At 44.5% G+C, this 27,004-nt stretch overlaps 2 protein-coding genes across 15 annotated transcripts in view; one reads left to right on the forward strand and one right to left on the reverse strand.

Annotated features, from left to right (window-relative positions):
* Nucleotides 1–406: 406 nt before the first annotated feature.
* Nucleotides 407–25,875, reverse strand: LOC310674075 (uncharacterized protein). Of its 13 annotated transcripts, none has more exons than XR_014509372.1 (5): nt 24,367–24,691; nt 24,046–24,153; nt 10,476–10,590; nt 3,011–3,213; nt 407–1,234 (listed from the first exon to the last, which is right to left on the reverse strand). XR_014509372.1 is itself a non-coding variant. In XM_083432872.1 (5 exons), exons 1-4 carry the CDS (start codon nt 24,887–24,889, stop codon nt 3,039–3,041), a joined length of 408 nt encoding a protein of 135 aa, XP_083288998.1. In that variant the 5' UTR covers nt 24,890–25,015; the 3' UTR covers nt 1,348–1,926; nt 2,277–3,038. The 13 variants fall into 13 exon arrangements, 2 of the variants coding, with proteins under 2 accessions (XP_083288998.1, XP_083288999.1); XR_014509373.1 differs by lacking the exon at nt 407–1,234 and adding an exon at nt 1,348–1,926 and having other exon boundaries at nt 2,277–3,213; XM_083432872.1 differs by lacking the exons at nt 407–1,234; nt 24,046–24,153 and adding exons at nt 1,348–1,926; nt 24,867–25,015 and having other exon boundaries at nt 2,277–3,213; nt 24,367–24,461.
* FBXO11 (F-box protein 11) overlaps nt 25,242–27,004 on the forward strand; it is a 69,199-nt gene continuing 67,436 nt past the window's right edge. Inside the window, exon 1 of one of the 2 annotated variants that reach the window (XM_083432855.1) lies at nt 25,242–26,826. In XM_083432855.1, coding sequence (XP_083288981.1) covers nt 26,595–26,826 — 232 coding nt within the window. In that variant the 5' untranslated portion in view covers nt 25,242–26,594. The remainder of the gene's footprint in view (nt 26,827–27,004) is intronic. The other variant, XM_083432856.1, reaches the window with a different exon arrangement.

A 27,004-nucleotide genomic window follows, 5' to 3' on the forward strand; every position in this document is an offset into this window, starting at 1 on the left:
AATAAATATATGTTATGATATGATAATATACCAGTTGAGCAAGGCATGCGATACAAGTCTTTGAAGGTGCATCACCTTCCCATCTGGCAGCCATTTGTTGCTTGTATGACAGGCCAATCACAGGGAAGGCAATCCTGATGAAATATGGCTTTATTTGTTATTAATAACATTGGTTTTGTACTCTTTCTGCATTGAGTCACGTTTCCTGTTGTAACGTCTAATTCATTGTGGGCCTGTGGAGAATGTACTTTATGTATTGCGTTGTTTGTTTCTGATTTTCTGGTTTACCTTTTTGTAAATCCCTTTGAGGGTCCCCCACCCCCCATCAAGTGGTATACATATTTATCAAACAAACATTTTATGAGTTAATGGCTGTGAAACCTGGTTTATTTGGTCCTCTCCTCTTTTCCTTTCTTTCTTTTAAAATTTATTTTACTTTATATTCCTTACTGGATTCTTATTTTAACTTCCTAATAAAACATTGAATATATATAATATATTTAATAAGCTTTTCCTTTATCTTCTTTGACATAATAAGCTTTTCCATTATCTTTTTTCTAAACACCAGTGCTTAACTAAAAAAATTAATTATAAAAACGGTCTGTGGGGGAAACATGTCGATTTTTTTAAAATGGAGATTGGGGTTCTTTTGCCTTTAAAGTTTTTTCATTATTTCAAACAAAGAAGATAAAACAGCTTACAATGAATCAAAACACTACAATTCAGCTCCTAGATGCAATTGACTAGAAAGCCCGCTTGGGGGAGGCAAAACCCTCTTCTTCTTCTTATGCAACAGTTCTGAGGGGAAAAAGAAAACTGGAAATTAAAAATCTATGGAAATTAAAATCTCCCTGCAAGGCACATCTAACTGCTTGTTGGAGCAGTAGTCATAAAAGCATCAAGCACTACCGATTGGGGTGGGAAAAGAGCCCGCTGCCAGCTGGCAAGAGTTCTTAAATAGTTTTATATAAGGAGGGAAATTCACAGAGACATGCTGTCCGGGAATAAGGCGGAGGAGGGCTTGGAGGCTCCAAATCTTCAGTTGTCTGACAACTCTTGCCAGATCAAGCAGTTGACGCAGAGCCTAAGAGGTACTGTAGTTTAGAAGTCATTTGGAACATCTACGGAACTAGGGCAAAAGTCCCTTGCAGTTGAGGGCTTTGCCATTCTGCAGACTGACACCTTTGGCTCTGAGGAGAATCAAAAACCCATTTGCCAATACTGCTCTCAGGGTCTGGGAGAGGAGGAAGCAAAAATCAGTACCCTTGATGTCACCAAGGAGTCTGGAACGTAATTTAGAAGAAGACCTTAATGCTCTTCTTGCATTTGTATGTACTTTTTACATACAAACTTTGCCTGGGTACCTATTAGGACAGCATATGTTGATCTGTGTGTGTATAATAAGATGGATTTAGGGTTGGCATCCATCTGTCTTGGGAGGCAACTGAAGATTGCACCCTTTGGGGAAGAAATCAAACTGTTGGAGAGTTATGGCATCTGCTAACAAGGGTGACTATTGGTCTTTTTTGCCTTGTTCCCCCCTTTTCTCCCTTCCCCCTTTTTTCTTCAATATATTTGCATTTTAAAAAATCAATATTAAATAATGAAGGATCCACATCTAACCCAAGTTCCCTTCTGAAGAGCAATGACCACAAGGGGCTTGAACGATATTACAGATGAGAACGACAAGACGTATTCAGTGTCAAGATTACTATGATCATCGCGGACTAGAGGAAATGAATCTTCATAGAGAGTTGCACATGTAATTTCTATTCATAAAAAGTCATCTTGAAATAAACGGTAGGCCCTAAAACCAAGGACATGAGGCTCTTTGATGCACAGACATGTCATCAGGTCTCCTGGTGTGGATCAGCCTCTCTGCCAACCTGGTGCCCACCAGCTGTTGGGATCTGTGGTCCAAAACAGCTGGAGGGCTAACAACAGTGGCGTAGCGTGGGTTGTCAGCACCCGGGGCAAGGCAAGTAATTTGCGCCCCCTAACCCGGGGCAAGGCAAGTAATTTGCGCCCCCCCCCCCGCTGCACTGTCCCTCCCCCAGATAGTCCCTCGCTCTCTCTCCGCACCGCACCGCACGCCTGGCACCCTCCCCTCCACAGTGGGCGGCGACCTGGCGGCTCGAATCGGATTCGCACAGCCAGCACTGCAGTGAGAGAGAGTGAGTGAGCCAGGTAGGGGCAGAGAGCTGCGAGTGCGAGCGCCCCCCCCCCCCAGATGTTGCGCCCGGTGCGGCCGGCACCCCCTGCACCCCCCACGCTACGCCACTGGCTAACAAATCCCAGGTGGCCCAGATTACTGTCCACCTTTCCATCCTGTCATTTAACAGAGCACTGAGGTCTCCAAGGACGGTCCAGAGGAAAAGCAATTTTGGTGCCCTCTGTGAACAATGCGGATCTTATGGGAAAGTTGGGGAGGCTGCCAAGCTCAAGTGATATCCTGGCACCTGTTGTGAGAACCACCAGCTTAGCCTTGCCTTGCTGGAATGCTTGAGTTCCTGAGTGAGATAGTAGCCAAGTAACCAAGGTCCATAGCTATGAAGTGGGGTGAGGGAGAGAGACAGAATGGTTTAAGATATCAGACTGGACGAAGACAGAGAACATGTCCCAGTGCTATGGCTATCTGCCTGCCTGCTTTAGTATTATGATATTGGGACCTTAGGAGAGAAGAGAAAATATAATACAGTATTTGTATGGACTATTGGCATTTGATCCATCCTGTTTTATTAATATACAAGAAAAATATGTACAGGCTAAAATAAGGAGGATATGCCCGGCTTTTAACGACCTTAGCAGTGCTTTTTATTTATAGAGCCATCGTGCTCGAAGTATTGGCTTTAATTACCCTTGGGAATTTGCAAGCTAGTGGAGTTGGTGGCTCCCACTTTCTAGGGAACAAAAGCTCAGGTAGCAGGCCTTGGTCTCTTGGCAGAGGGCACCAGGTTGGCAAAAGCTGGTTTAACATATAGAGGACATTAAATAAGCTAGGAACACAAACTTTTTTCTTTTTGTAGGACAGGCCTGTGTTAACTTTTCCCTGCCTTTCGCCAAGCACTGCTCTCAATTGTCCACTGGATGTCTCTGTGCAGTTGCTTTACAGAGGCTCCTAAACGCAAGTCGAGGCTCCAGTTGCCAAGCCCAGTCTTGGAAGCTGCACCCTGTTCATCTGCACAGGTGCTGGGGAGGTCGTTTAGCGCATTGCTGAAAGAGAGAAAGTGCATCACTCCAAAGAAGGGCTCAAGATCTGCATGAAATGTGCATGTGTTAATTTTCCATGTACAGATGCAAACTTAGGAACTCTTGTTCATCATCATTATTCATTATAATTATTTGGAAATGATTATTATAATTTAAACAGAAAGGTAATGCACCTCACCTTCATTAGGCCATGTGTGCCTGCTCTGCCTGCTGTCAAGATGTTTACTGTCTGAAACTAGACTTTTACCGGAGGGCCCTTCCAATAGAGGCCTCCTTTGAATACAGAACATCTTCCGGCAGAGGACTTCCTTCCCACAATGTTTTTGCTCTCTCCTTGGAAATTTCAACCATGTGCTGGAGACGGGAGCTGATGGGACGTATCGTTTTGGAGTCTGAGCAGAGAAGCTCCTGCGCCAAGTCCCATTATACCCACCAACTTATAGATAGATGATGATCTAGATCAAGATATGTACTGCAATGACAAACCTAGACAGCATCTTTAAAAGTAGACACATCACTTTGCCAACAAAGGTCTGTATAGTTAAAGCCATGGTTTTCCCAGTAGTGATGTATGGAAGTGAGAGCTGGGCCATAAAAAAGGCTGATCGCCGAAGAATGGATGCTTTTGAATTATGGTGCTGGAGGAGACTCTGGAAAGTCCCATGGACTGCAAGAAGATCAAACCTATCCATTCTTAAGGAAATCAGCCCTGAGTGCTCACTGGAAGGACAGAGCCTGAAGCTCAGGCTCCAATACTTTGGCCACCTCATGAAAAGGGAAGACTCCCTGGAAAAGACCCTGATGTTGGGAAAGATTGAGGGCACAAGGAGAAGGGGACGACAGAGGACGAGATGATTAGACAATGTTCTTACTTGGCTACGAGTCATTTCCAAAGAAGAAGATAGGGGCTAAGATCCAAGATGTAACTGAACGACTGCAAGGAATTATAAAACCCACTGACAAATACCCCTTCCTCTTGGTTCATGTGGGAACCAATGACACTGCAAGCAATAGCCTCCAGAAGATCAAAAGAGACTACGAGGCTCTGGGCAGGAAATTGAAGCAATTAAATGCACAAATTGTTATCTCATCTGTCCTCCCAGTTGAACAACGTGGCCCAGGGAGAGAGGGAAAAATAGTGGAAGTGAACAGCTGGCTTCGCAAATGGTGTAAACAGGAACGGTTTGGATTCTTAGATCACGGACTGCAGTTTCTTGAAGATGGACTTTGGGCAAGCGATGGGCTGCACCTCACAACGGTTGGGAGGAATGTTTTTGCCAAAAATCTCAAAAACCTCATCAGGAGGGCTTTAAACTGACTAATGTGGGGGAGGGAGACAGTACTCCTGAAGGTAGGAGTCTATCAATTGATGAAGATGATCATCCAAATGTCATAGACCAAATGGAGCAAACAGCACACAGACCTAGTGGTGGGAGGAAAAAATCCTTAAATAGGAGACACGGAGGAATGATTAATGGACTTCAATGTCTGTACACTAATGCGCAAAGCATGGGAGATAAACAAGATGAGCTTGAGCTCTTGGTACAGCAAACAAAATATGACATAATAGGCATCACTGAAACCTGGTGGAATAAGTCCCACGATTGGAATGTAATAATGGAGGGATACAATCTATTTCAGAGAAACAGACCAGACAAGAAAGGAGGAGGAGTGGCGTTATATGTCAGGGATGTGTATACCTGTGAAGAGATCCAAGATTTAGAACCTCAAAGCCAAAGTGAGAGCATTTGGGTCAAAATTAAGGGAGAGAAGAATAACAGAGACCTCATTGTGGGAGTTTACTATAGATCCCCAAGCCAAACGGAGGACATGATGCCTTCCTGGAACAGATGGCCAAGCATGCAAAAGGAAGGGAGATAGTAGTAATGGGGGACTTCAATTACCCGGATATTTGTTGGATGTCAAACTCAGCCAAGAGCATAAGGTCAAACAGATTCCTCACTGGCCTTGCAGACAACTTCATTGTCCAGAAAGTGGGAGAAGCAACAAGAGGAACAGCCATTTTAGATCTGGTCCTAACCAATGTTGATGACCTGGTTAGTGGGGTAGAAGTGGAAGGATCATTAGGCACAAGTGATCATGCTCTTCTGAAGTTTACTATACAGCGGAAAGGAGCAGCCAAGCATACTAGGACTCAATTTCTTGACTTTAAGAAAGCCGACTTCATAAAACTTAGGGAAGTGCTGGGTGAGATCCCATGGACAGTAATACTAAAAGGAAAGGGAGTTCATGATGGCTGGGAGTTTGTTAAGAGGGAGATAGTAAAAGCACAACTTCAGGCAATACCAATGAGACAAAAACATGGAAGGTGCCTAAAGAAGCCAGGGTGGCTATCTAAAGAACTTTTAACTGAGTTAAGATTAAAAAAGAATGTGTACAAAAAATGGAAAAGGGGGGAAACCACCAACGAGGAATTCAAACAAATAGCCAGCACATGTAGACACAGAGTCAGAAAAGCTAAAGCACAGAATGAACTCAGGCTTGCTAGAGAGGTTAAAAGCAACAAAAAAGGCTTTTATGGGTATGTCCGTAGCAAAAGGAAGAACAAAGAAACAGTGGGGTCACTCAGAGGAGAAGATGGTGAAATGCAAACAGGGGACACAGAAAGGGCTGAACTCCTCAGTGCCTTCTTTGCCTCAGTTTTCTCTGATAAGGAAAACTATGCCCGACCTGAAGAATTTGGAGCAAATGATTCAGCAGAGGAAACACAGCCCAGAATAACTAAGGAGATAGTACAAGAATACTTGGCTAGTTTAGATGTATTCAAGTCTCCAGGGCCAGATGAACTGCATCCAAGAGTATTAAAAGAACTGGCAGATGTGATCTCAGAACCACTGGTCATCTTTGAGAATTCCTGGAGAAGGAGTGTGGTGGAGTCTCCTTCTTTGGAGGTCTTTAAGCAGAGGCTTGACAACCATATGTCAGGAGTGCTCTGATGGTGTTTCCTGCTTGGCAGGGGGTTGGACTCGATGGCCCTTGTGGTCTCTTCCAACTCTATGATTCTATGATTCTATGCTTAGCTAGTGTGCTGAGCCCAGGGGTAACCCATGAAACGTGGTCCAGGACCAGTCCAGAATCTGAAGGTTCTGCTAGGAGTCAGTCCGACAGGGCTGAGGCAGGACATGAGGCAGGAAATCAGGCAAGGACAGGTACAGGATCTCAGGCAGGATCTGGCATACAGCAGTGTTGCTCCTGCAACTTGGGGTGGGGTCTGACAGCCTTTTATCTTTGTTGGGATAATGGCCGGTCCTGATCCCCCCGGTGACTCACCTCCCTATTTTGCCTGAAGGTGAGCATTCCTCCTGTGAGTACTCCAGTCTCTTCTTCTCTCAGACCTTAGTCTCTGCAGCTTGGGAGACGTAGGTGGGTTACTAGACCCAGGGGCTGCCTCAGCCTCCCCTGACCCAACCGGTAGTGGAGCAGCTGTAAGTGATTGCCCAGCAGAGGGCAATGAGGTAATCCCCGCATCTGGAGCCAGGGCAGGCTCAGGCCCCTGACTCAGCCCAGCTGGTGTTTGTTGCAGGGGAACCAGTGCAGACTGGAACTCTTCAGGGTCAGGCTTGGTTCAGATGATGCCTGAGGCAAAGGATCTGGTGCAGACTGAGACTCCTCTGGTTCCGGGTCCGAGCCTGAGTCCCAGGCCATCACAGCTAGCACACTATGTTTCCAGCAAAGACCCAGTGCAGAATGGATATAACTGACCTACCCCACAGAATGCTGAGGATGCATCAACAGAAGGATAATGTCCAGGTCAAGGGAAGTAAAATAGTACCATTTTATTTTGCCTTGGTCAGACCACACCTGGAGTACTATGTCAGGTTCCGGGCATCACAATTTAAGAAGGATATTGACAAGATGGAATGTGCGCAGAGGAGGGCATTCAAGATTATCAAGGATCTGGAAACCAAGGCTTATGAGGAAGAATTGAGAGAGCTTGGTATGCTTAGCCTAGAAAAGAGAAGATTGAAAGGAGATACAATAGCCATCTTCAAGTATCTCAAGGGTTGTCCCATGGGAGATGGAGCAAGCTTGTTTTCTCCTGCTTTGGAGGCTAGACCCCATTCTGACTAAACACCAGGAGGAACTTTCTGACAGTATGAGATGTTTGTCAGTGGAACGGACTGCCTCGGGAGCTGGTGGACTCTCCTTCCCTGGAGGTTTTTAAGCACAGGTTGGATGGCCACCTGTCATGGATGTCTTTGCATTGCAGGGGGTTGGACTAGATGACCCTCGTGGTCCCTACCAACACTATAATCAGTGTAATCAAGGCCTTGGGACCCTCAGTCAGTGCCCAACCTTGCTGACCCTTGGGCCCAGACCTGACCTTGAGATCCATTTATCAGAGCCAGTTGCCTGAGCCCCTGGGACTTTTTTTAAAAAAGCTCAATTAAATATGTAAAGGAAAGTGTGCAGTTTTAATGGGCAAAGTGCTAGACTAGCACTGGGGAGACTTGGGTGCGCAGACTGCCATCCCAGCCTAGCCTCCCACGGAGAGACATTGTGAGGATAATTCTTTTTTTATTATACATTTTTATTGGTTTTTTAAACATATCATTTGCAACAATCATATAACATAACTTCTTATCTTATACAATATTTTAGACTTCCATCAACACCTCTGATGATTTTCCATTCTATATCACTTATTCTGCATTTCTTAATTTCTCTATTACTCCTAGTTATCATTAACCAATAATTCTCCTCATAGTCTTTCTTGCAATATTTCAAATAATCGTCCTTACAAAACGTCTTGCAATCCTACTAGCGTAATCTGTTCATTACGATTACTTTTCAAATAGTTCGTATATTTACTCCAGTCTATCTCTGGTCCCTCATAGTGAGGATAATTCAGAGTACCGTAACATCCTGAGTGATATGCACACTTGATAAATAAACAATATGAAAATGATGAGGCATGTGTAATAATTACGAACAAAATTTTCTCACTACCCAAGGGCACAGCAGGAAGAACTGGCATGCATCACCTTTTAGAACAATGGTTCTTGTTTTTGTCCTTTAACAAGAAGGCTTTTGACAAAGACCCCCGTGATATTCTTGTGAAGATATGTGCTTTTTTGGTGCCGAAAGGGACAGAGCAGGAACGTAACAGGCCAGGGGCGGAACATATCAGTGAGGATTTCCCTGTATATCATGATCACAATGGAAGACAGGAAGGTAAATGGACCCTTGATATTCTGGGTCACAACATTTTTAGTACTGTAGTGGATCCTGTAATCAAGGGGACTCAAGTGTCACTGTGATGTAAGCCACTGTGCCGCTTGGGCTTGCCGATCGGAAAGTTGGCAGTTCAAATCCGTGTGACTGGGTGAGCTCCCGCTGGTCAGTCCCAGCTCCTGCCAACTTAGCAGTTTGAAAGCACATCAAAGTGCAAGCAGATAAATAGGTACCACTCTGGCAGGAAGGTAAATGGCATTTCCGTGCGCTGCTCTGGTTTCGCCAGAAGCGGCTTAGTCATGCTGGTCACATGACCTGGAAAAACTGTCTGTGAACAAACGTCGGCTCCCTTGGCCAGTAAAGTGAGATGAGCACTGCAACCCCAGTGTCATTCACGAGTGGACTTAACCGTCAGGGGTCCTTTACCTTTTTTTTTAAATCCTGTAATCAGTTTCCCACAACCTGGTACCCTCCACCAGTCTATGCTGAACATCTGGAGAGCACTAGGTTGGAGAACGCAAGCCTAAATGAACAAATATGCATCGCACAAAGCACCCATGTGGCCTCACCCATGTGTGAAAGCTCTTCATTTTTATAGTGTTCTAAATCAGCCCTGAGTGCTCACTGGAAGGACAGATCCTGAAGCTGAGGCTCCAATATTTTGGCCCCCTCATGAGAAGAGAAGACTCCCTGGAAAAGACCCTGGTGTTGGGAAAGATTGAGGGCACAAGGAGAAGGGGACAACAGAGGACGAGATGGTTGGACAGTGTTCTCGAAGCTACCAGCATGAGTCTGACCAAACTGCGGGAGGCAGTGGAAGACAGGAGTGCCTGGCGTGCTCTGGTCCATGGGGTCACGAAGAGTCGGACACAACTAAACGACTAAACGACTAAACAACAACAACTCTATGAGATGTCTACTGCACAAGCCCCATCGAAACATCTCCTGCATGGCTCCAGTTAATTTCAACAGGGCTTGTGCAGGAGAACCTCTCAGGTTTTTGAGCCTTTGATCAACTATGGTACTTGCCAGGGCAGATTTTGGCCTTTCAATTTTCAGTGGCGCCCTGTGCGAGGCAAAAATCTGCCGCCGCCGCCTGCTGTTGGGTTCAGTTGACCAGTGCAGCTACCCTAAAGCCACCTCTGAACGCGTGCATAGCCAGACTTTGGGGGGGGGAAGAACCAAGTTTTCTGCAACACAATTGGTCAGTTAATTAAGTATTTATAGTTACTTGATGGCGGGGGGGGGGGAGCAGCTGCACCCCTGCACCCCCCAGGCTACGCCCATGCCTCTCAAACTCCCTAATTGTGAGTTAAATGGGAGGGGTGCCCATTTTGCTGCATAATTAATGCTTTAAACACAGAATAGTGTTGTAGTTGCATTCAGTGTGTTGACATTTAATGAACTGGCCATCCCATTCTGCACCAATAGAAGTTGTGGTTGCATTTCAGAGGCAGGTTTATATACAAGACAGTGTAGTCTAGCTTGGGTGTTACTAAATTATCTAATGAATAAACTAAAATAGAATGGATAACCGTGGCTCGATCATCTATTGAAAGAATGAACTGTGCGTAGGAAGGTCCAATCTTGAATACAGCATCAGTGTGTTTTGTCGTATACTCATTTTTCACTAAAATACATATATATATTTTAAGCACCACGCAGATATGCCTAGTTGGTATTCACACTCAGGAATACTTTGTGTCTAACATAATTAAATTGAGAGCATCGTGTGATACACAGTACAGCGTTTTCCTTGTGATGAATATATGTGCAAGATCTTGGGCGAAAAGTCGCACACTCCTGCTTTCCAAAGGATATGAGGGGAAACAGGCGAGCTCCAGCAGTGGCTCTTAAAAGTTTAGCAACGATCATATAGAATTATTTATAGAAACTAACTTGAACAGCTGCTTTTCCCACTCTCTTGCGGGACTCATTAAAATCCTGTTTAACACTCAAATAAGTCTGTGTGTTTGGTGGCGAGAGGGAGAAAAGTGTGTGTACTTTAAAGAAATTACAGGATTTGGAAATTAAGATCAAAGGTGCAGAATGATCTTGAAGTTACTCACTGCTCCCCACGCTTTCCTGACGAATTAAAAAATGATGACAAGGAGCAGAGCGGCTTCTTCTGCGCAGCCAAAAATGGAACAGGAGAGTTAAATGCAGCCATGTTGCAGTCTGCATCTGAAAAAGGAAGCAGGGAATAAAAAGAGGAGGTATTCAGAGGGTGTCTCAGGAAATTACTTATGAAGCTCTGCGTAACATGATAGCACAGTGCTGGGATGTCTGGCTCCTAAGGCACATCACTGCAAAGATGAAGGCAATCCTGCGCACACTTGTCTGAGAGTAATACAGTGGGAACACAGTGGGACTTTCTTCCATGTAAACAAGCACAAGATTGGACTGTGTGGCTCATGTAATTTAGTCCTCCATCCTGAGACAAGACCCTCCCCCCCGCCAATTTTAAATCACCTCATGATATTCAAACAGTGGTATGTTACAAGCAAAAACCAGGGGCAAATAAAGTACTGTATTTTTTGCTCTATAAGACTAAAAAGTAAGGGGAAATGTGTGTGCGTCTTATGGAGCGAATGCAGGCTGCGCAGCTATCCCAGAAGCCAGAACAGCAAGAGGGATTGCTGCTTTCACTGCGCAGTGATCCCTCTTGTTGTTCTGGCTTCTGAGATTCAGAATTTTTTTTCTTCTTGTTTTCCTCCTCCAAAAACTAGGTGCGTCTTACGGTACTATTCCTGTTCATACTCAGCAGCTAGGCACATCTCCTTGTCTCTTAGAAGAACATAAGGGCAGCCCTGCTGTTTTATTTTAAAGCAGAGCAAGGGCCAAACTCGATGAGACATTAAGGGTGTGATTGCATTTTGTCTAGTTTTAACATCTTAAGTAACAGGGGGAGAGATTAGAATAAGGACTGTGGGGGTTGAGGGATTAAACACGCCCCCCCCCCCATGTCACGGCCTCAATTATTATTGCTTTTCCCTGCTGCAAGTTAATATCGCTTCCCTCCCAGAACTAATAGCAACTGCTAGAGAGGGAATTAATAGGGCTACTGGCAGGAGAAGAAAGGGTTAACTCTTCCTATATGCTGTGTTCTAGATCAGGGGTCAGCAACCTTTTTCAGCTGTGGGCCGGTCCATCGTCCCTCAGACCTTGTGGGGGGGCCAGACTATATTGGGGGGGGGGATGAACGAAATCCTATGCCCCACAAGTAACCAAAATATGCATTTTAAATAAAAGCACACATTCTACTCATGTAAAAACACGCTGATTCCTGGACCGTCCGCGGGCTGGATTGAGGCGGCGATTGGGCCTCATCTGGCCCACGGGCCTTAGGTTGCCTACCTCTGTTCTAGATTATACATCATCATAGAGACAGAATGTTTCCCTCCCTTCCTCTGCTTTTAGGTTGCAGGAATACTTTTATTATTTGTGTATACAGTGGTACCTCGGGATGCGAATGGGATCCGTTCCGGAGCCCCTTTCGCATTCCGAACAGAATGTAAGACGCGGCAGCGCCTCTGCGCGTATCACGTTTCGCCGCTTCTGTGCATGCGCGTGATGTCATTTTGACTGCGCATTTGCGAGCGGCAAAATCTGGAAGTAACACGCTCCGGTCAACCCAAAAGCGCTCAATCTGAAGCATATTTATCCCGAGGTATGACTGTATTACTTAGAGAGGCATCTCAATATTTTGTGCTGTTGAGCTACCACATGGCATAAAACTTTGGGGATTCTGTAGAAGTTGAGAGGCGTGACTGTCCACTATGGATCAGATGACTGACCCAGCAGTGAAAGTTAAACTGTTCCAAAACTTCCCATTTGATTGTTTCAGAGTTGCTCTCTTAGGGCAGAAGTACACAAATGCAAGGATACTTGCAGGGGACAGTCAACAGACAGGAGTGGAGTGCTCAAGCCTTTCTGAATTCTTACCTGCAAATGCCCTCTGCCCAAGTCAACTGCAATATTTTTCCTAGGCTCAAAAACTGGAGGCAACTTTGGCTAAGGAACAAAAGGTCTGGCCTGGTGTTTATACGCCACCAGCTTATCTATAGATATTCCTTCAACTCCTGTGTTGGTGTGACCTAGGTAAACGTTGGCTTGGGAATTCATGTTAATAAAGGTAGTCTAGTTCCCTCAATTATTATTTCCGATTAATATTTCCAAGGAAGGGACTTTTAAGCTCCAGCTCAAACAAGTCGCAATTTCAGGAAGTTCTAGGATCTGAGTATATGTCTGAGGTCCTCCTCTCCAGATACCGTTGCTAAGAAGTTGTAACGTTTGCACAGATCTGTCGCAATTGTGTTTAAGTGTCTCACTGAGATTCTTGTGGGTCCACTAAACCGTTAATTGTTTTAGGCTACAATGGCAAAAGAAGATGGACTATTTATATAGGACCATCAATGTACAGTGGTTATTTTTGTTGTTGTTATTAAATTTATAGGATTGTATTTTTTTCGTGTCTTCTAAGACACCTTTGATCTAATGTGGCAGAATTGTGAATTAAAGATTAGGAGGAAACCACATTAATTTCAGCTTGGAAATTTATTTTAGAAGTTGACAAATTTAGTAAAGAAGTTGTTTTCTGTATTTGATTATAAAGCACACACCCCACCCCTGTATTTGATTATAAAGCACACATGTAGGGTCTATGTTTACAGTGCCGGGGGTATATGTATTTTTTTTTATCAGCATTTGTTTATTTTATTTTCATTTTCTGTATCATTTATTAAGAAATAAAATTTAAGAATATTAAAAAAGCACACACAGCCAGTACTTCACATTCTTATATACAGCAGTTTCTTCCAGGAACAGGTAAGGATACAATCAAATAAGGTGCATTTAGACACATGTATGGTGTGTGCACAATCAACATAAATTGCCTGGGAAGTTCTTACTGCTAGGTGACAGTTCTGTTGCCCAAGAGACATGCTCATTTTCTAACTGGAAATCTGGAAACATTGCAAGTCTCTTTTACTTTGACTGGCATTTAGTGACAAGATGGTATTTTAACATTAAGTATTTTCACCTGCTTTATGAAAATTACCGTGCTTTTCCGTGCATAAGACACCCCCATGTATAAGACGACCCTTATTTTTTGAGCCCAAAATTAAGAAATAAATAATTGCAACATTCCATATTTACGACAACCTCCAATTTTAAACTTTAAAAATTTGGGGGGAAATATAGTCTTATACACAGAAAAGTGCAGGTAATCTGGTGGAAGAAATCTAAATACAAGTTTAGCAGACTGTAAAATTCTAGATAAATTTCCTGACTTTGGAGAATCTAAGGCATAACTCATCATTTGTTTTATACACAGAAGTAATAAGATATATGTATATGAAAGGCTTCTCCCAAAAATAACACACATGGTCTCCAAAAAGCTAAGCAGAAATAATTTAGTGAGGAGGCAAAGGATCTGATTTCCAGATTGAGTCACGGGAGTAATAGGTCATAAAACATCTTCTGTAGGAGTGGGAAGACCCAAAGGAACTATATAACACTCCTTTGCTGGTTCTGTGCTCTTGGCATTTCACGATCTCATGAAAGGAAGGAAAATCTTAATTCTCAGATATAGGACTTGTCCAGGGAAAGAGACAACAGCTTTCAAGCTGGCTTGTTAGAAATAAATGAGTTAATGCCAACTATAGTTGGTTGGTGTGGACAAAATCACAAATCAGAGTTAAGCAAAAGGCGAAGTGAAAACTTCTGACTTCTTCCTCCCAACTACATGGGAGAGAAAGGAAGGGAGGGCTTGCAGAAGCAAGAGGCTCACTGCTGCCCATTTCAGCTTGCTCATGCAACACTAAACTGTGGTTAGTATGGTGCCCAAATGTGGTAATACCATCATAGTTGCTGGTCATAAGAATTACCCTATTTGGAAATATTTTAAACACTTTCCCTCTATAGCAGGGAAAAGGGTGGGAGAAGCTCATGTCTGACAGATGCAATGCTTCATTATAAGACTGTGACAATGTAACTAATACTCTGTTTAGTTGTGAATTAGCATGGATTAGTGGTCAGATTTGCACCATTGTTTAGGAAATATAAGAATCAATGAAAAACTTGATTTAAATCAATTCACTCTGCTACAGATGCATCATCTTAGTGATTAGTCCAATTTCTCAACCAAAGTATATTTCTGATTAATAAAGGCTAACAATTATCTAGCTATAATTAATTGATAGATTGTGAAGAGGGTTTCACAATGGATCATGCTTTTGAAAGATATTATAAGACTCCTCCCTGGATTCTCAATTATCACAAATTTAAAAAGGCTGTAACCCTTTTTACTTATGGATGCTAAAAGTATCTCTGCCCAAATGTTCACGTTTCAGTATTTTAGCCAATGAGAGCCAAGGCACTGACGGGGATAAATGTTATGCAGGGATGAGAAAAGGACCTGTCAAACTTGGATTCAAAAGCAAACTCACCTGATTTGATCTGGGTGGATCAGATCAGATCATGTGTCCATTTCAGAATCTGCAGTCTGACGATCCCTTCATGAGGTTGCCCCGAGTTTTTACATGGAGGCAGCTGTGTTTTTTCCATAAAATTCTCCCTGCAAGTGATGGAATACCCATCAAGTCCTGTCACAACCAAAGGGCCTTGCCATCTTGCAGTCAAATTGTGTGGCAGCAAGGAGTCTCGTGCAGTAGCCACACCAGGCTGTGGGCAGCTGGACGATCTATATTTGCACTTTTTAAAAGGCAATAAGTGGGACGCGGGTGGCGCTGTGGGTAAAAGCCTCAGCGCCTAGGGCTTGCCGATCGAAAGGTCGGCGGTTCGAATCCCCGCGGCGGGGTGCGCTCCCGTTGTTCGGTCCCAGCGCCTGCCAACCTAGCAGTTCGAAAGCACCCTTAAGTGCAAGTAGATAAATAGGGACCGCTTACCAGCGGGAAGGTAAAAGGCGTTTCCGTGTGCAGCTCTGGCTTGCCAGAGCAGCGATGTCACGCTGGCCACGTGACCCGGAAGTGTCTTCGGACAGCGCTGGCCCCCGGCCTCTTGAGTGAGATGGGCGCACAACCCTAGAGTCTGTCAAGACTGGCCCGTACGGGCAGGGGTACCTTTACCTTTAAGTAGCTTTTACAAGAACAGAAGCAGCACTGCCTCAAAGGTAGTTTATTGTTTATTTTTTACCTTGATGCTTCTGCATAGGTTTTAAAGGATTTCCCCTTAAAAATCTTCATAGGCACAGGACATGTTAACACAGATAAATTAAATAACTTCAAGTCTTTTAGAGTACTTGTATTCAGTCTTAAAGTTTCACATTGTTTTACAATGAAAATGCTCTAGTGGAACCAATCCAGTGCCTCATATTTGCATCACACCGCCCTCCCTCCCAGGAAGCAGTATCGACTCACCTGCTAGGACAGGGGTCTGCAACCTTTAAGACAAAAAGAGCCACTTGGACCCATTTCCGAAGGGAAAAAAAACCCTGGGAGTCGCAAAACCATTGCGACATTTAAAGCATGCGCACCGCTGCCCTCCGATCTGACAGCGGGCGGGAAGGTGACGTCGGGACGGTGTGTGACTAACGCACGCACCACCCCCATGCGACGTCACAGCCAGTACAGCGCCCGCCACAGTGGGGAGTGTCGGGGCGCACAATGCGCCTCCTCCCCTCGCTAGTATCCACCCCGGAGCCACGGCAAAGGTGTAAAAGAGCCACATGCGGCTCCGGAGCCACAGGTTGCAGACCCCTGTGCTAGGAGGTAAGGTCGGTGTCTGCATCCCACCCTGCTGCTTACTACTGGTGACAGAGTATTATTTCTGCAAGCTACCCACAGAAAATATAAATGAGGCAGGTAGAAACAAATAAAAGGGCGTCTGTTTTTTGTGTGAAAGTCGTGTGTCTAGATAAGAAAGCACTGTAACATAAACATAAAACCGAATTGTTGTTGTTTAGTCGTGTCTGACTCTTCGTGACCCGATGGACCAGAGCACGCCAGGCACTCCTGTCTTCCACTGCCTCCCGCAGTTTGGTCAAACTCATGTTGGTAGCTTTGAGAACACTGTCCAACCATCTCATCCTTTGTCATCCCCTTCTCCTTGTGCCCTCCATCTTTCCCAACATCAGGGTCTTTTCCAGGGAGTCTTCTCTTCTCATGAGGTGGCCAAAGTATTGGAGCCTCAGCTTCAGGATCTGTCCTTCCAGTGAGCACTCAGGGCTGATTTCCTTCAGAATGGATTGGTTTGATCTTCTTGCAGTCCATGGGACTCTCAAGAGTCTCCTCCAGCACCATAATTTAGAATTCAGAAGCATCAATTCTTTGGCGATCTCCATTGCTTTTTATATCGGTCCTGGAGGTTTTGCTAAACATGATTAGAAGGGACCAATCGGTTAAAGGTATACAAGTGGGAGCTAAACAGTACAAATTGAAAGCATTTGCTGATGATTTGGTATTGACTTTACAGGAGCCAGAATCTAGTACTAAAAGAGTATTGGAATTGATTCAAGATTTTGGTCAGGTAGCAGGTTTCAAGTTGAACAAGATGAAAACTAAGGTTTTAGAGAAAAATCTAACTGTGATGGAGAGAGATAAGTTTCAGAAGGAGACAGGATTAACACTGGTTAAGAAAGTGAAATATTTGGGGGTTAATATGACTGCTAAAAACGTGAATTTATTTAAGGATAATTATGAAAAATGTTGGACTGAAGTGAAAAAGGATTTAGAAATATGGTCAAACTTGAAGTTATCATTGTTAGGCCGAATTGCTTGTTGAACTGTTTCTTTAAATCTAAAGGTTCATCATTGTTTCACCCAATGTGTATACCTTTAAGGGGCCAGAGCAAGGGCCAGAGCGAACTAACGAGATCCAGCCTTGCAGCTGTGAGGCATAGCAGGTGCTGCTGAGTTGCATTGATTAAGCTGTGTTGGGAATTGGCCACAGTATATAAGGAGCAGCACCTAGCTCTGCCATTTCACCCTGGGGATGGGTTGGTGGTTGGGTCGTGTTTGTTTGTAGATGTATTTGGTGTATAAGGAGTTTTTGTTTTTCTTATTAAAACCTTGTTTAAGTTATTTTTGAGTCCCTTTTATTTTTAATGCAAGCTCTCCCCAGCAAGCTCTCTGCTGCGCTACTACACTGAGAAAAGCCAACATTGCTGTGATAAAAATGAACGTATTGCCAAGGTTGCTGTTTTTGTTTCAAACATTGCAAATTTTGGACAAAATGGACTGTTTCAAGAAGTGGCAGAGAGACATCTCCAGATTTGTCTGGCAGGGCAAGAAGCCTCGAATAAAATTTAAGATTTAACAGATGCTAAAGAAAGAGGTGGATTTGCCCTGCCAGACCTTAAACTTTATTATGAATCAGCCGCTTTTTGTTGGCTGAGAGAATGGATGCTTCTTGAAAACACTGATGTGTTGGATTTGGAAGGTTTTAACAATGTATTTGGTTGGCATGCATATCTGTGGTATGATAAGGTTAAAGTACACAAAGCGTTTAAAAACCATATTGTCAGAAAAGCACTGTTTAATGTCTGGATAAGATATAAGGACTTGTTAGAAAATAAAACCCCAAGATGGCTGTCACCAATGGAAGCGAAGGCACTGAAAAAACTCAATATGGAGGCCAAATGGCCGAAGTATTGGGAAATTCTGGAACAAGAGGGAGACAGATTAAAACTGCAGAGTTTTGAAAAATTAAAAAAACAGAGTGTGAGACTGGCTCCATTATTATCAAATAATGGAGGCATATAATTTGGACAAAAAACTAGGCTTCCAGGTGGAAAAATCAAAATTAGAAACAGAATTGTTAGACCCCAAAGTTAAGAACCTGTTAAGAATGTATAACTTGCTGTTGAAATGGAATACTCAAGATGAAACGGTGAAATCTGCTATGATTAAATGGGCACAAGATGTTGGACATAACATTATGATGGCTGACTGGGAACAGTTATGGACCACAGGTATGAAGTTTACGGCATCTAATGCCTTAAAAGATAATTTAATTAAAATGATTTACAGGTGGTACATAACACCAGTCAAGCTTGCAAAAATCTACCATTTGCCCAATAATAAATGCTGGAAATGTAATGAGACTGAAGGTACATTCTTTCACCTTTGGTGGACGTCCCCAAGGATTAAGAATTTCTGGGAGATGATTTATAATGAAATGAGAAAGGTATTTAAATATACCTTTCTGAAGAAACCAGAGGCCTTTCTCCTGGGCATGGTCGGCCAATTGGTGCCAAAGAAGGACAGAACTTTCTTTATGTATGCCACAACAGCAGCAAGAATACTTATTGCAAAGTATTGGAAGACACAAGATCTACCCACTCGGGAAGAATGGCAGATGAAGCTGATGGACTACATGGAATTGGCGGAAATGACTGGCAGAATCCGAGACCAGGGAGAAGAGTCGGTGGAAGAAGATTGGAAAAAATTCAAAGTATATTTACAGAAATATTGCAAAATTAATGAATGTTAGAAGAATGCTGGAATGAAGTTATATGGTTTTAGCATAAATGTTATAAAGAATTAAGCAAAAACTGATTGTTAATGGGCCAAAGTGGAAAATTTAAGGTCAGATTGTGTTAAGATAAATTATAGAACAAAAAATTGAGAAAGATGGAAAGGATTTGCTGAAATAGCTAATTGAACTAGAATACAAAAAAGGGAGGTGTGAGGAGGTCGATGAAACAAGTAAACGAAAGGTAAAGATATGGAAATATTGGATGTGTTTTTAAATGTTTTTGTTTTTCTTGTTGTTTTGCTGTATTGTTTTTTCTTTTTCTTTTCGATGTATTGTAAAGTATTGTTTTGTTCTGTTAAATCTTTCATTGTTTCTTTCTTCTTTTTTCTGTAACTATTAAACCTCTAATAAATATTTTTTTAAAAAACAAAGAGTCGGACACGACTAAACGACTAAACAACAACAACAATCTGCTGGTTAGAGGTATACATCTGCTGAATTCAGAGAATGGCAAGACTATGACAGGCAGAGAAATTAATGTTTTCCTAAGACAGGCAGAGAAAGTAATGTTTTCCTACCTATGTATATGTGTATCCAGTTAATACTGGCTTGTAACTAGTTCACACTCCCATAACATGGAGAAACAGGTGGATATCAGCAAACAGCCAAATATATGAGCCAGAGAGTCAGTATGGCATGGCAGTTGGGAGTGCTGGATTTGGGAGAGCTGGTTTCAAATCTCTACTCAGTCATAAAGCTCATTGGGTTATCTTGAGCTATAACTACATCTCAGCTTAACTTACCTCACAGGAATATTGGGATAAAGTACTGCATGAAGAACCACATATATCACCCTCACCTCATTGAAGGAACAGTGGAAAAACAACACAATCCAAATTATAATCTAGTGTGTAATCATGTTACAAGATGCCTTATACTGAGATAGGCCATGGTCTTTTTCCAGCCAATTTGACACCCTGCTTCATAGCCAACCAAAGTGGCAGGGGCAACCCAGACAGATGGGCGGGGTATTTAAAAAATTATTATTATTGCTCAGATAAGACAGGTAGTTGGCACAATTGCTCCTGGGCTTCCCCTTCAATGTTGTAGAGCTCAACCAATTACGGACTATGAAGTAATATGGATGTAGACTAGAGATCAAGTCTTGTTCTATAGTTCTAATATACGGTATTTATTGTTTCTATTACAAAATTGTACACACATAAATAACAAGACATGACATGACTGACAAAAAGCGAGTCATGGGGTGGGTGTGTAAAATACTAAACGTATTATTTTACAGTACATATTACTGAGGTGATTACAGTATACCAGTACAATGAACTCTTCAATAAATCAACTTGGAAAACACACATGAATAGGAATGAGCTAATGAGTAGTGCCTGCTTATCTATGCCATATTGCAATATATGCTGTAGGTATTTCTCGTCCATGTGTTGCTCCATTTGTATATTTAATAAAACCATACTAAACTGTGTAAAACCATCTCCCCTTGCCCTCTTCAGTTTGTACAACTTTTCCATTAAGGCTGTTCGCCAGACTGTATTATACCAGTGATCAATATTCATTAATTGCAAGGAAAAGCTCAAGGCTTGTTCTAAGGTCAGCTGAACACTGGTTAGGGCACATAACTGTGTGTGCCATGTGAAAATATAGGCAGCAAAAGAAGCATACTTTGTAACCTGTGCTGCATCCTCTAGCAGCCAGCAAGCCAAGCTCTTTCGAGTATTCAGAGGTTGCTGTGGAGGAGGGACCCCTGGAGCCTTCAAGAACCTGCTGTAACCAACTAACTGCATATTTTTAGGATAAAATTGCTCGGCTTTGGAGAGAGACCTTGACTCCGCAGTTGTTGCAGTTCCGATTGAAGTGCCTAATGCCATTTCTTGCAATGCCCTGCAGGATCCCTTTCAGTTTATACACTCTCGTGACACAAATAAAATGCATTAGTCTCTGATTGATTACATACCCTCTTGATGCCTGTCAGTCTCTGCCGCCTTGAAAGAGGCAAGGGTGTGGCCAGTCCTAAAAACGCCAGCCCTACCCCCATTGGCTTGGACCACCTACCAATCAGTTACAAATTCCACTTGCTGTGCTGATACTTGTTATCATTCTAGACAAATTCCTTCTAGAACCCATCTGGGTTCAGGCCTTGCTATGGGACCAAACTGGCCTTGGTTACCCTATGGATGACCTCTATTGAGAGCAGGAAAAGGACAGTGCAGTCTTGCTCCTTCAGTGTCACTTCAGCTTTTGATAGCAATGACCATGGCATTCTCCTATACTGACTCTGTAGGCTATCCACCAGTGCCTGGACACCATGGTTGTTCTAGATTTTTTTTTAACCGTTTCTAGATGAGGGCAACTAAACTGAGCTTAAATCCCAGTGGAGTGGGTGACTGGCTCTTGTGTCAAACAAACAGGCCAATCGCTAGTCTTGGATGGGACTGTGCTCCTTTCTGAAGGCGTTTGTTTGTTTGTTACCCACTCTTCATCAGAAAGTTCCAGGGTGGGCTACAGCCTCAGCCATAGAATGAAAGTACAGGACACTACTTCCGTGGGGAGGGAATTTGACAGTGTTGGATCTGCCACAGAGAATGACCTCTCCTGTGTTATCATTCCCCAAACCTCTGAGGGTGGTGGAAGTACCAAGAGGGTTCCTTCTTCTGACCTTAACACTCAGTGTGTGGGTGCTCCTGGATCCAGCTTTGTTAACGAGAGCTTTTACAAATGCCGTATGATATTCACTCCACAGCTGTGAGTTGAACTTCCAGTGTGCTTTGGAACTCCCTGCCTATTAACATGAGGCAGGCACCCTTCTTGTAGTGCTTCAGATGCCTGTTAAAAAATTAATTGGTCTGGTAAGTCTACCAGGGCATAATCTAATTAACTATGCACTTGGTTTTTAAAACTTTCTGATTTAATGTGTATATTACTGATAATTGTTTTGCGTTGTTTTTATGCATGCTACATAGGGGTTCTTTTTATTAAGCGCTTTACAGCTTCTATTACTATTTAATTTATGCATCACTTCCTGTGAAACATCCTGAAGCGATTAACAATAAAGATACATTCTAAAATAAGTGCATATTGGTTATTCACCTGTTGCTGGGAACCCAGATCTCTCTCAAGATAGGGTCTTTTATAGGAACTGTCACACTGCCCCATTTATCAAGCCACAGCACTTTGTCATTAAGAAAGTGTAAATTCCATGTCCGCATTCACAACTGGAAGACCTATTACACTTTGGAGTTCTGTGTAAAGTGCTATTGACACAACTGGTAGTAAGCAATTCAACAACCTCTGCTTGCATCATTTTGTGTGTGTTTTTTAATAACTTATTCTTTTAGCAACTTTAGAAGTTTTGAGCACTTTTCTACTACATATATCTTTAAGCATGGAGGGTGCAGGTAGCGATGGGAAAAGTATGAGATACCCCGTCCCAGCAATATTCTGACATTCCCCCCCCCCCATTTACTTTGAAGGTTTCTCTCTTACTTTTATTTATGTTGTAATACCTATGAACAGGTGTACCCCTTGCAGTAGGGTTAACCCTGAGGACAGAGAACAATGCTAATGGCACTGCCACTGTGCTGAAACAAATAACCAGTGCAACACCACTCCATGTTATGGTGGAGAGTGTATAGGATTTTGACTAGAGAGCTCAGCAATCACCTCTGCCATGGAACTCACCATAAGCAACGTTATTGAGATCTGATGAATGGCCCACAGGAATCAGAGGAAGCTGTTACAGTGGCAGAACTTGAGATATGCCGCCAGTATGACAGATAGCTGGTAAAATCCTCCCATACACCAGCAGATGACATGGAGTGGAGGTGTGGGCTGCACAGGGGAAGAGCATACACATAACAAATCTGATACCCTTCAAGCTATGGCCAGCCTTCAGCGATGGTGCAACATTACCCCAGCCCCCAGACCCACTGTAAGGGATTTCCCTCCTGTTGACTTTTACTGGAAGGGAAAGACTTTAAAAACTGCTCCCCTCCCAGGCTGAGCATGTTTACAATTTGGTGCCCTTTCCACATCTCCAGATCTGGTGTAGTAGGTTAAGTATAGGGTTGCATGGGCTATGTCCTTGGGAAAATCAGTACCATTCAGCCAAACCCATCACATAAGGGTTTTTTTAAGGGAAAAAATGTTGGGGTTGTGTATACAACCATCAGCTCCCTGGAGGAAGAAAACAAAATAAACAAACATATTGTATTGCATTGTATTTATTTGATTTACACCCCATCCTTTAACAGCTTACCTGGGCAACTTACAGAAAGATTAAATAATTACAGTAAGACTATTAAAACAAAAACATTCCTACATCATGATACAGCAGAGCAGCATATAAGCAGTCAGCAGAAATAAAAACAAACACCAAGCAAAGTAGTGTACAGAGGATTATTAGTATTATCAGTATAATCACCTTGTAAACCACCGTTTCAATTTATACATAATTAAAAACAGTTAAAAAACACAAAAACAAGTACAGTTAAAATAAGACTAAATCTCTTAACAAGTGGACAGTCAGGGTAAATACCCATTTATCCAGCTGGGAAAGCCTGTCAGAACAAAAATATCTTTTTCAATCTTTCCCAAAAAGGGCAAATAGTGCTTGTCCTACCTATCTTGACAGGAATGCTATTCTACAGAATAGGAGCAGCCACACCAGAAGCCTTGCTCTTGAATTACTGCAGAGTACGCTACTGAAATCTTGGAAATTGGGAGGAGAAACTCTCCTACAAACCACTGCAATCTACTGGGTGTATAAGGAATACAGTGGTCTCTCAAGTAACCTGGTCCTGAGACGTATATGGCCTTCTGGAAATAAGCATGTTATGTCTTATATTTATTAAAGCATGCTTCTTCCTGGATCCAGAGACTAGTATTTCATCATAGGTGCTAAAATCCAGGAGATTCCACTGCGTACCACACAACATTATTTGGAGTTCATGTGGTGATTTGTTACCCCTATTTTATGTATTCCAATTACCCGAGCTCTGTAAAGTTTTCAATATTATGACTATCAACCAAGCAACATGGACATTTGTTTTCCATCTCGTATAGAAAACACAGTAAACACTACCCTTTGCTTCTGGAAAATTTTGGACCCTTGAAGCCAAAGACTATACAAATTTGTTCCCGAGGCATATTAATTGACAATGGAAAACTTACTTTAGTTTCCAGCTCTTTTCCAGCTTTTGTCCAAGAATCTGAGTTCTCACTACAGAAATGTTTCTAGTCCTCATAATAAAGGTAACTTGAAAGTATCTGGCCACATCACTATGAAGCAATAAAATTATAGTAACTTGTTGGGGCAACCCAGTCAGATAGGCAACAAATAACAATAACAATAATAATATTCTGCCATTTTTTCAAGAGCCAGATCCTAATTTTGTACAACTGCTAGTTCAAGTGGTATGCAAACTAATTTCATTCCCCAGAGCAGATCTTTGGAACCACAATGGGTTTTAGCAACAAATACTATATACTCACAAGAAACATGAGGCAGTTTCATGGATGTCATCTGATGTGTCATCGCAGTACGAACAAATTCTTGGAATGTACAGGAGCTTTTAGTCCACTGAATCCTGTTTCAGGACAAGGCTTTCAGAGTAAGTTTGAGTCATTTAGGGAACGTTTCAGTAATACCCCCTCCAATTAGACTCTAGGTTTTAAGTTTTGATTCGATTTCAGCCACCTTCACATTATATTACTCTATGAGATAACAGTATCTGCTGTCAAGACCATAGGAACCACTGCTGATCGTAGAAACCACCACAACCCTATGGAGTGTAGCATCCAAAGAGGAAAGCATAGCATTTCCCTCCACAGAAGCAACAAAAGAACCCCACACCTGTTCACTCTGAAACAGCAGCGAGGCAACAGAGGAGCGAGAAACTGCACAGAAGGGTAAGGAGCAGCAGGGGCGACCACAACATGTATGGATCTGGAGCAATGCAACAATGCGCTTCCAAAAATGGCTCCACACCTACCTACCCTTCCGCGCGCCCTGCATGCGCGCTCTTCAGCCTGGTTTCCACCAAGGTTTCTACTCTGCAGCTGCTTCCACAGTTGGTTGGTGCCCACACGAGCCAGAGGTTTCCGCTCCCACATGCCACCCAGCCAGCATGAGGAGCAAAAATCGGGCTCTCCTTAGAAGGGCCGAGCTGTCAGTTCTGCGCTCCCCATTGCAGAACTGACCCGCGGTGCGCACGTGCGTGCCTGCCTAGATCCGTGTCTTTCTGCCAGCCCCCTCCCCCGCGCGCCCCAGGAACAGATTAATCATTTTCTCTCCATGAGATCACCGGTCGTAATAATTTATGCTAATATTATTCCCGCCCCATTTCTCACCCCTTCTCCTTAAATTTCCCTCCTACCTAAGCGGGGACGGGGGGGGGGGGAGGAGAAGAAACCTTCCTCTCTCTTTCTTTTTAACCCCCTCCCCGATCTTCTCTGGGATAAAGGCCCTTTATCGCAATGCATAAGAACGCGGGCCCGGCTGGATCAGGCCAGCGGCCCATCTAGTCCCCTGAAAGACGCTGGGCACTTCCGACGTGAGGCAACTCGAATCCCTACAGGAGCGTTTAATAACTTTCGAAAATCCTTTATGGACCCCCCCCCCGTCAAACCGCCGCCAACTGACAACCCAAAGGCAGGCGCGTTTCAAATCTTTAATCTCTGAGGTAAACTGAAGCCAAGCTGCCCCCCCCTTTCTTCTTCCCAACGCTTCCCTGTCCCTCGGCAGATCCTCCCTCCTTCTAGCCTCGGCCCTTTATATGTACGTCCCTTTATGCGGCCTCCTCCTCCAGCCACCCCGCCCCGCCATCTCCCCTCCCACCAAGCGGCAGCCTCCCCCCCCCCCCTTTCTCCACCTCCTCAGGACCCACCGCCCCTCGGACGCGGCATGCAAGCTAGGGCGCCATTGGCCGAGCCGCGTCGCTCCTTCCGTGCGGGAGGCGAGGATTGGGTGAGGGCGGGAGGAGGAGGACGAGGAGGCCCGCCTTGCCCGTAGCGAGAGCGAGTTGTATGTGTGTGTGTATAATGTGTGGTGAGTGAGGAGAGAAGGGAATAAGGGAGGGGGAGCAGAGAGAGGAGGAAGGCGCGCGCGCGCCGGGGTTGAGGGTGGGGGGAGTTTGCCTTGCATTGCTTGCCTGCCTTTTTTCCCCCTCCCTCCTTCTCTCTCTCTCTCTCTCTCTCTCTCTCTCTCTCTCTCTCTCCTGGCAGTGTCAATGGCTCCTCCTGCCACGGAGCGGCGACGGGCTTAAGCCGAAGCCGGGCCAGGGGGAGCTGTGGGCGACTCCCTCGAGAGAGAGAGAGACGGGGGGGCACGAAAGCGGCGATATTTGAGGCTGGGGGAAGGGGGAGGGAGGGGAAAGCGCGCGCTCGTGAGGGGAACGAGGAGGAGGAGGAGGAGGAGGAAGGAGGAGAAGGGGGGGTCACCAGCGGCACGAGCATCTCCCCCCCCCTCGCAACCTCGTTAACCGCCGCCGGCGGAGGAGCGACCTGAGCGGCGACTGAGGAGAAGCAAGGAGGAGGCTCCTTCTTTTCCGCCGAGAGAGAGCGAGCTCTCAGTCGGGCCGGTTCCCCTCAGCCGGCGGGGGGGCTCCCTCGTCCCTTCCTTTCCTCTCCCCCCTCCTCTCCCCTCTCCTCCCCCCCTACCCACCCCGAGTACCGGAGCCCGGAGGAGCGACCCCCTCTCCTCCCCCCGCCCGAGCCGGCAAATGAACTCGGTCCGAGCCGCCAACAGGAGACCCAGGCGAGTGTCCAGGCCGCGCCCGGTGCAGCAGCCGCCGCCGCCGCCTCCGCCGCCGCCTCCTCCCGCTCAGCCGCCTCAGCAGCAGCAGCAGCAGCCACTGCAACTGCCGCCGCCACCGCCGCCGCCGCCGGAGAGGAACAACAACGCCGCCGCTGCTGCCGCTGCCGCAGCCGCCGCCGTCGCCGCTGGGGAAAGGGGTAAGAGGCCGGGGGTGGGTACGGTGGGGGGGGGCAGCGGGTGTGTGTGGGGAGGGGAACCGGGTGGGGGGGGGTCCCCCCTCACATAACTGCGAGGCAACGCTGCTTCCCCCACCCTTCCCTCTCCTTTCAAGGCGTACAGGCCGCGCTTTGTTTGGCTCGGGCCCTATTGGGGGTG

This window comes from Podarcis tiliguerta (genome assembly GCF_965153285.1).
Source record: "Podarcis tiliguerta genome assembly, chromosome: 3".
Lineage (NCBI taxonomy): Eukaryota > Metazoa > Chordata > Lepidosauria > Squamata > Lacertidae > Podarcis > Podarcis tiliguerta.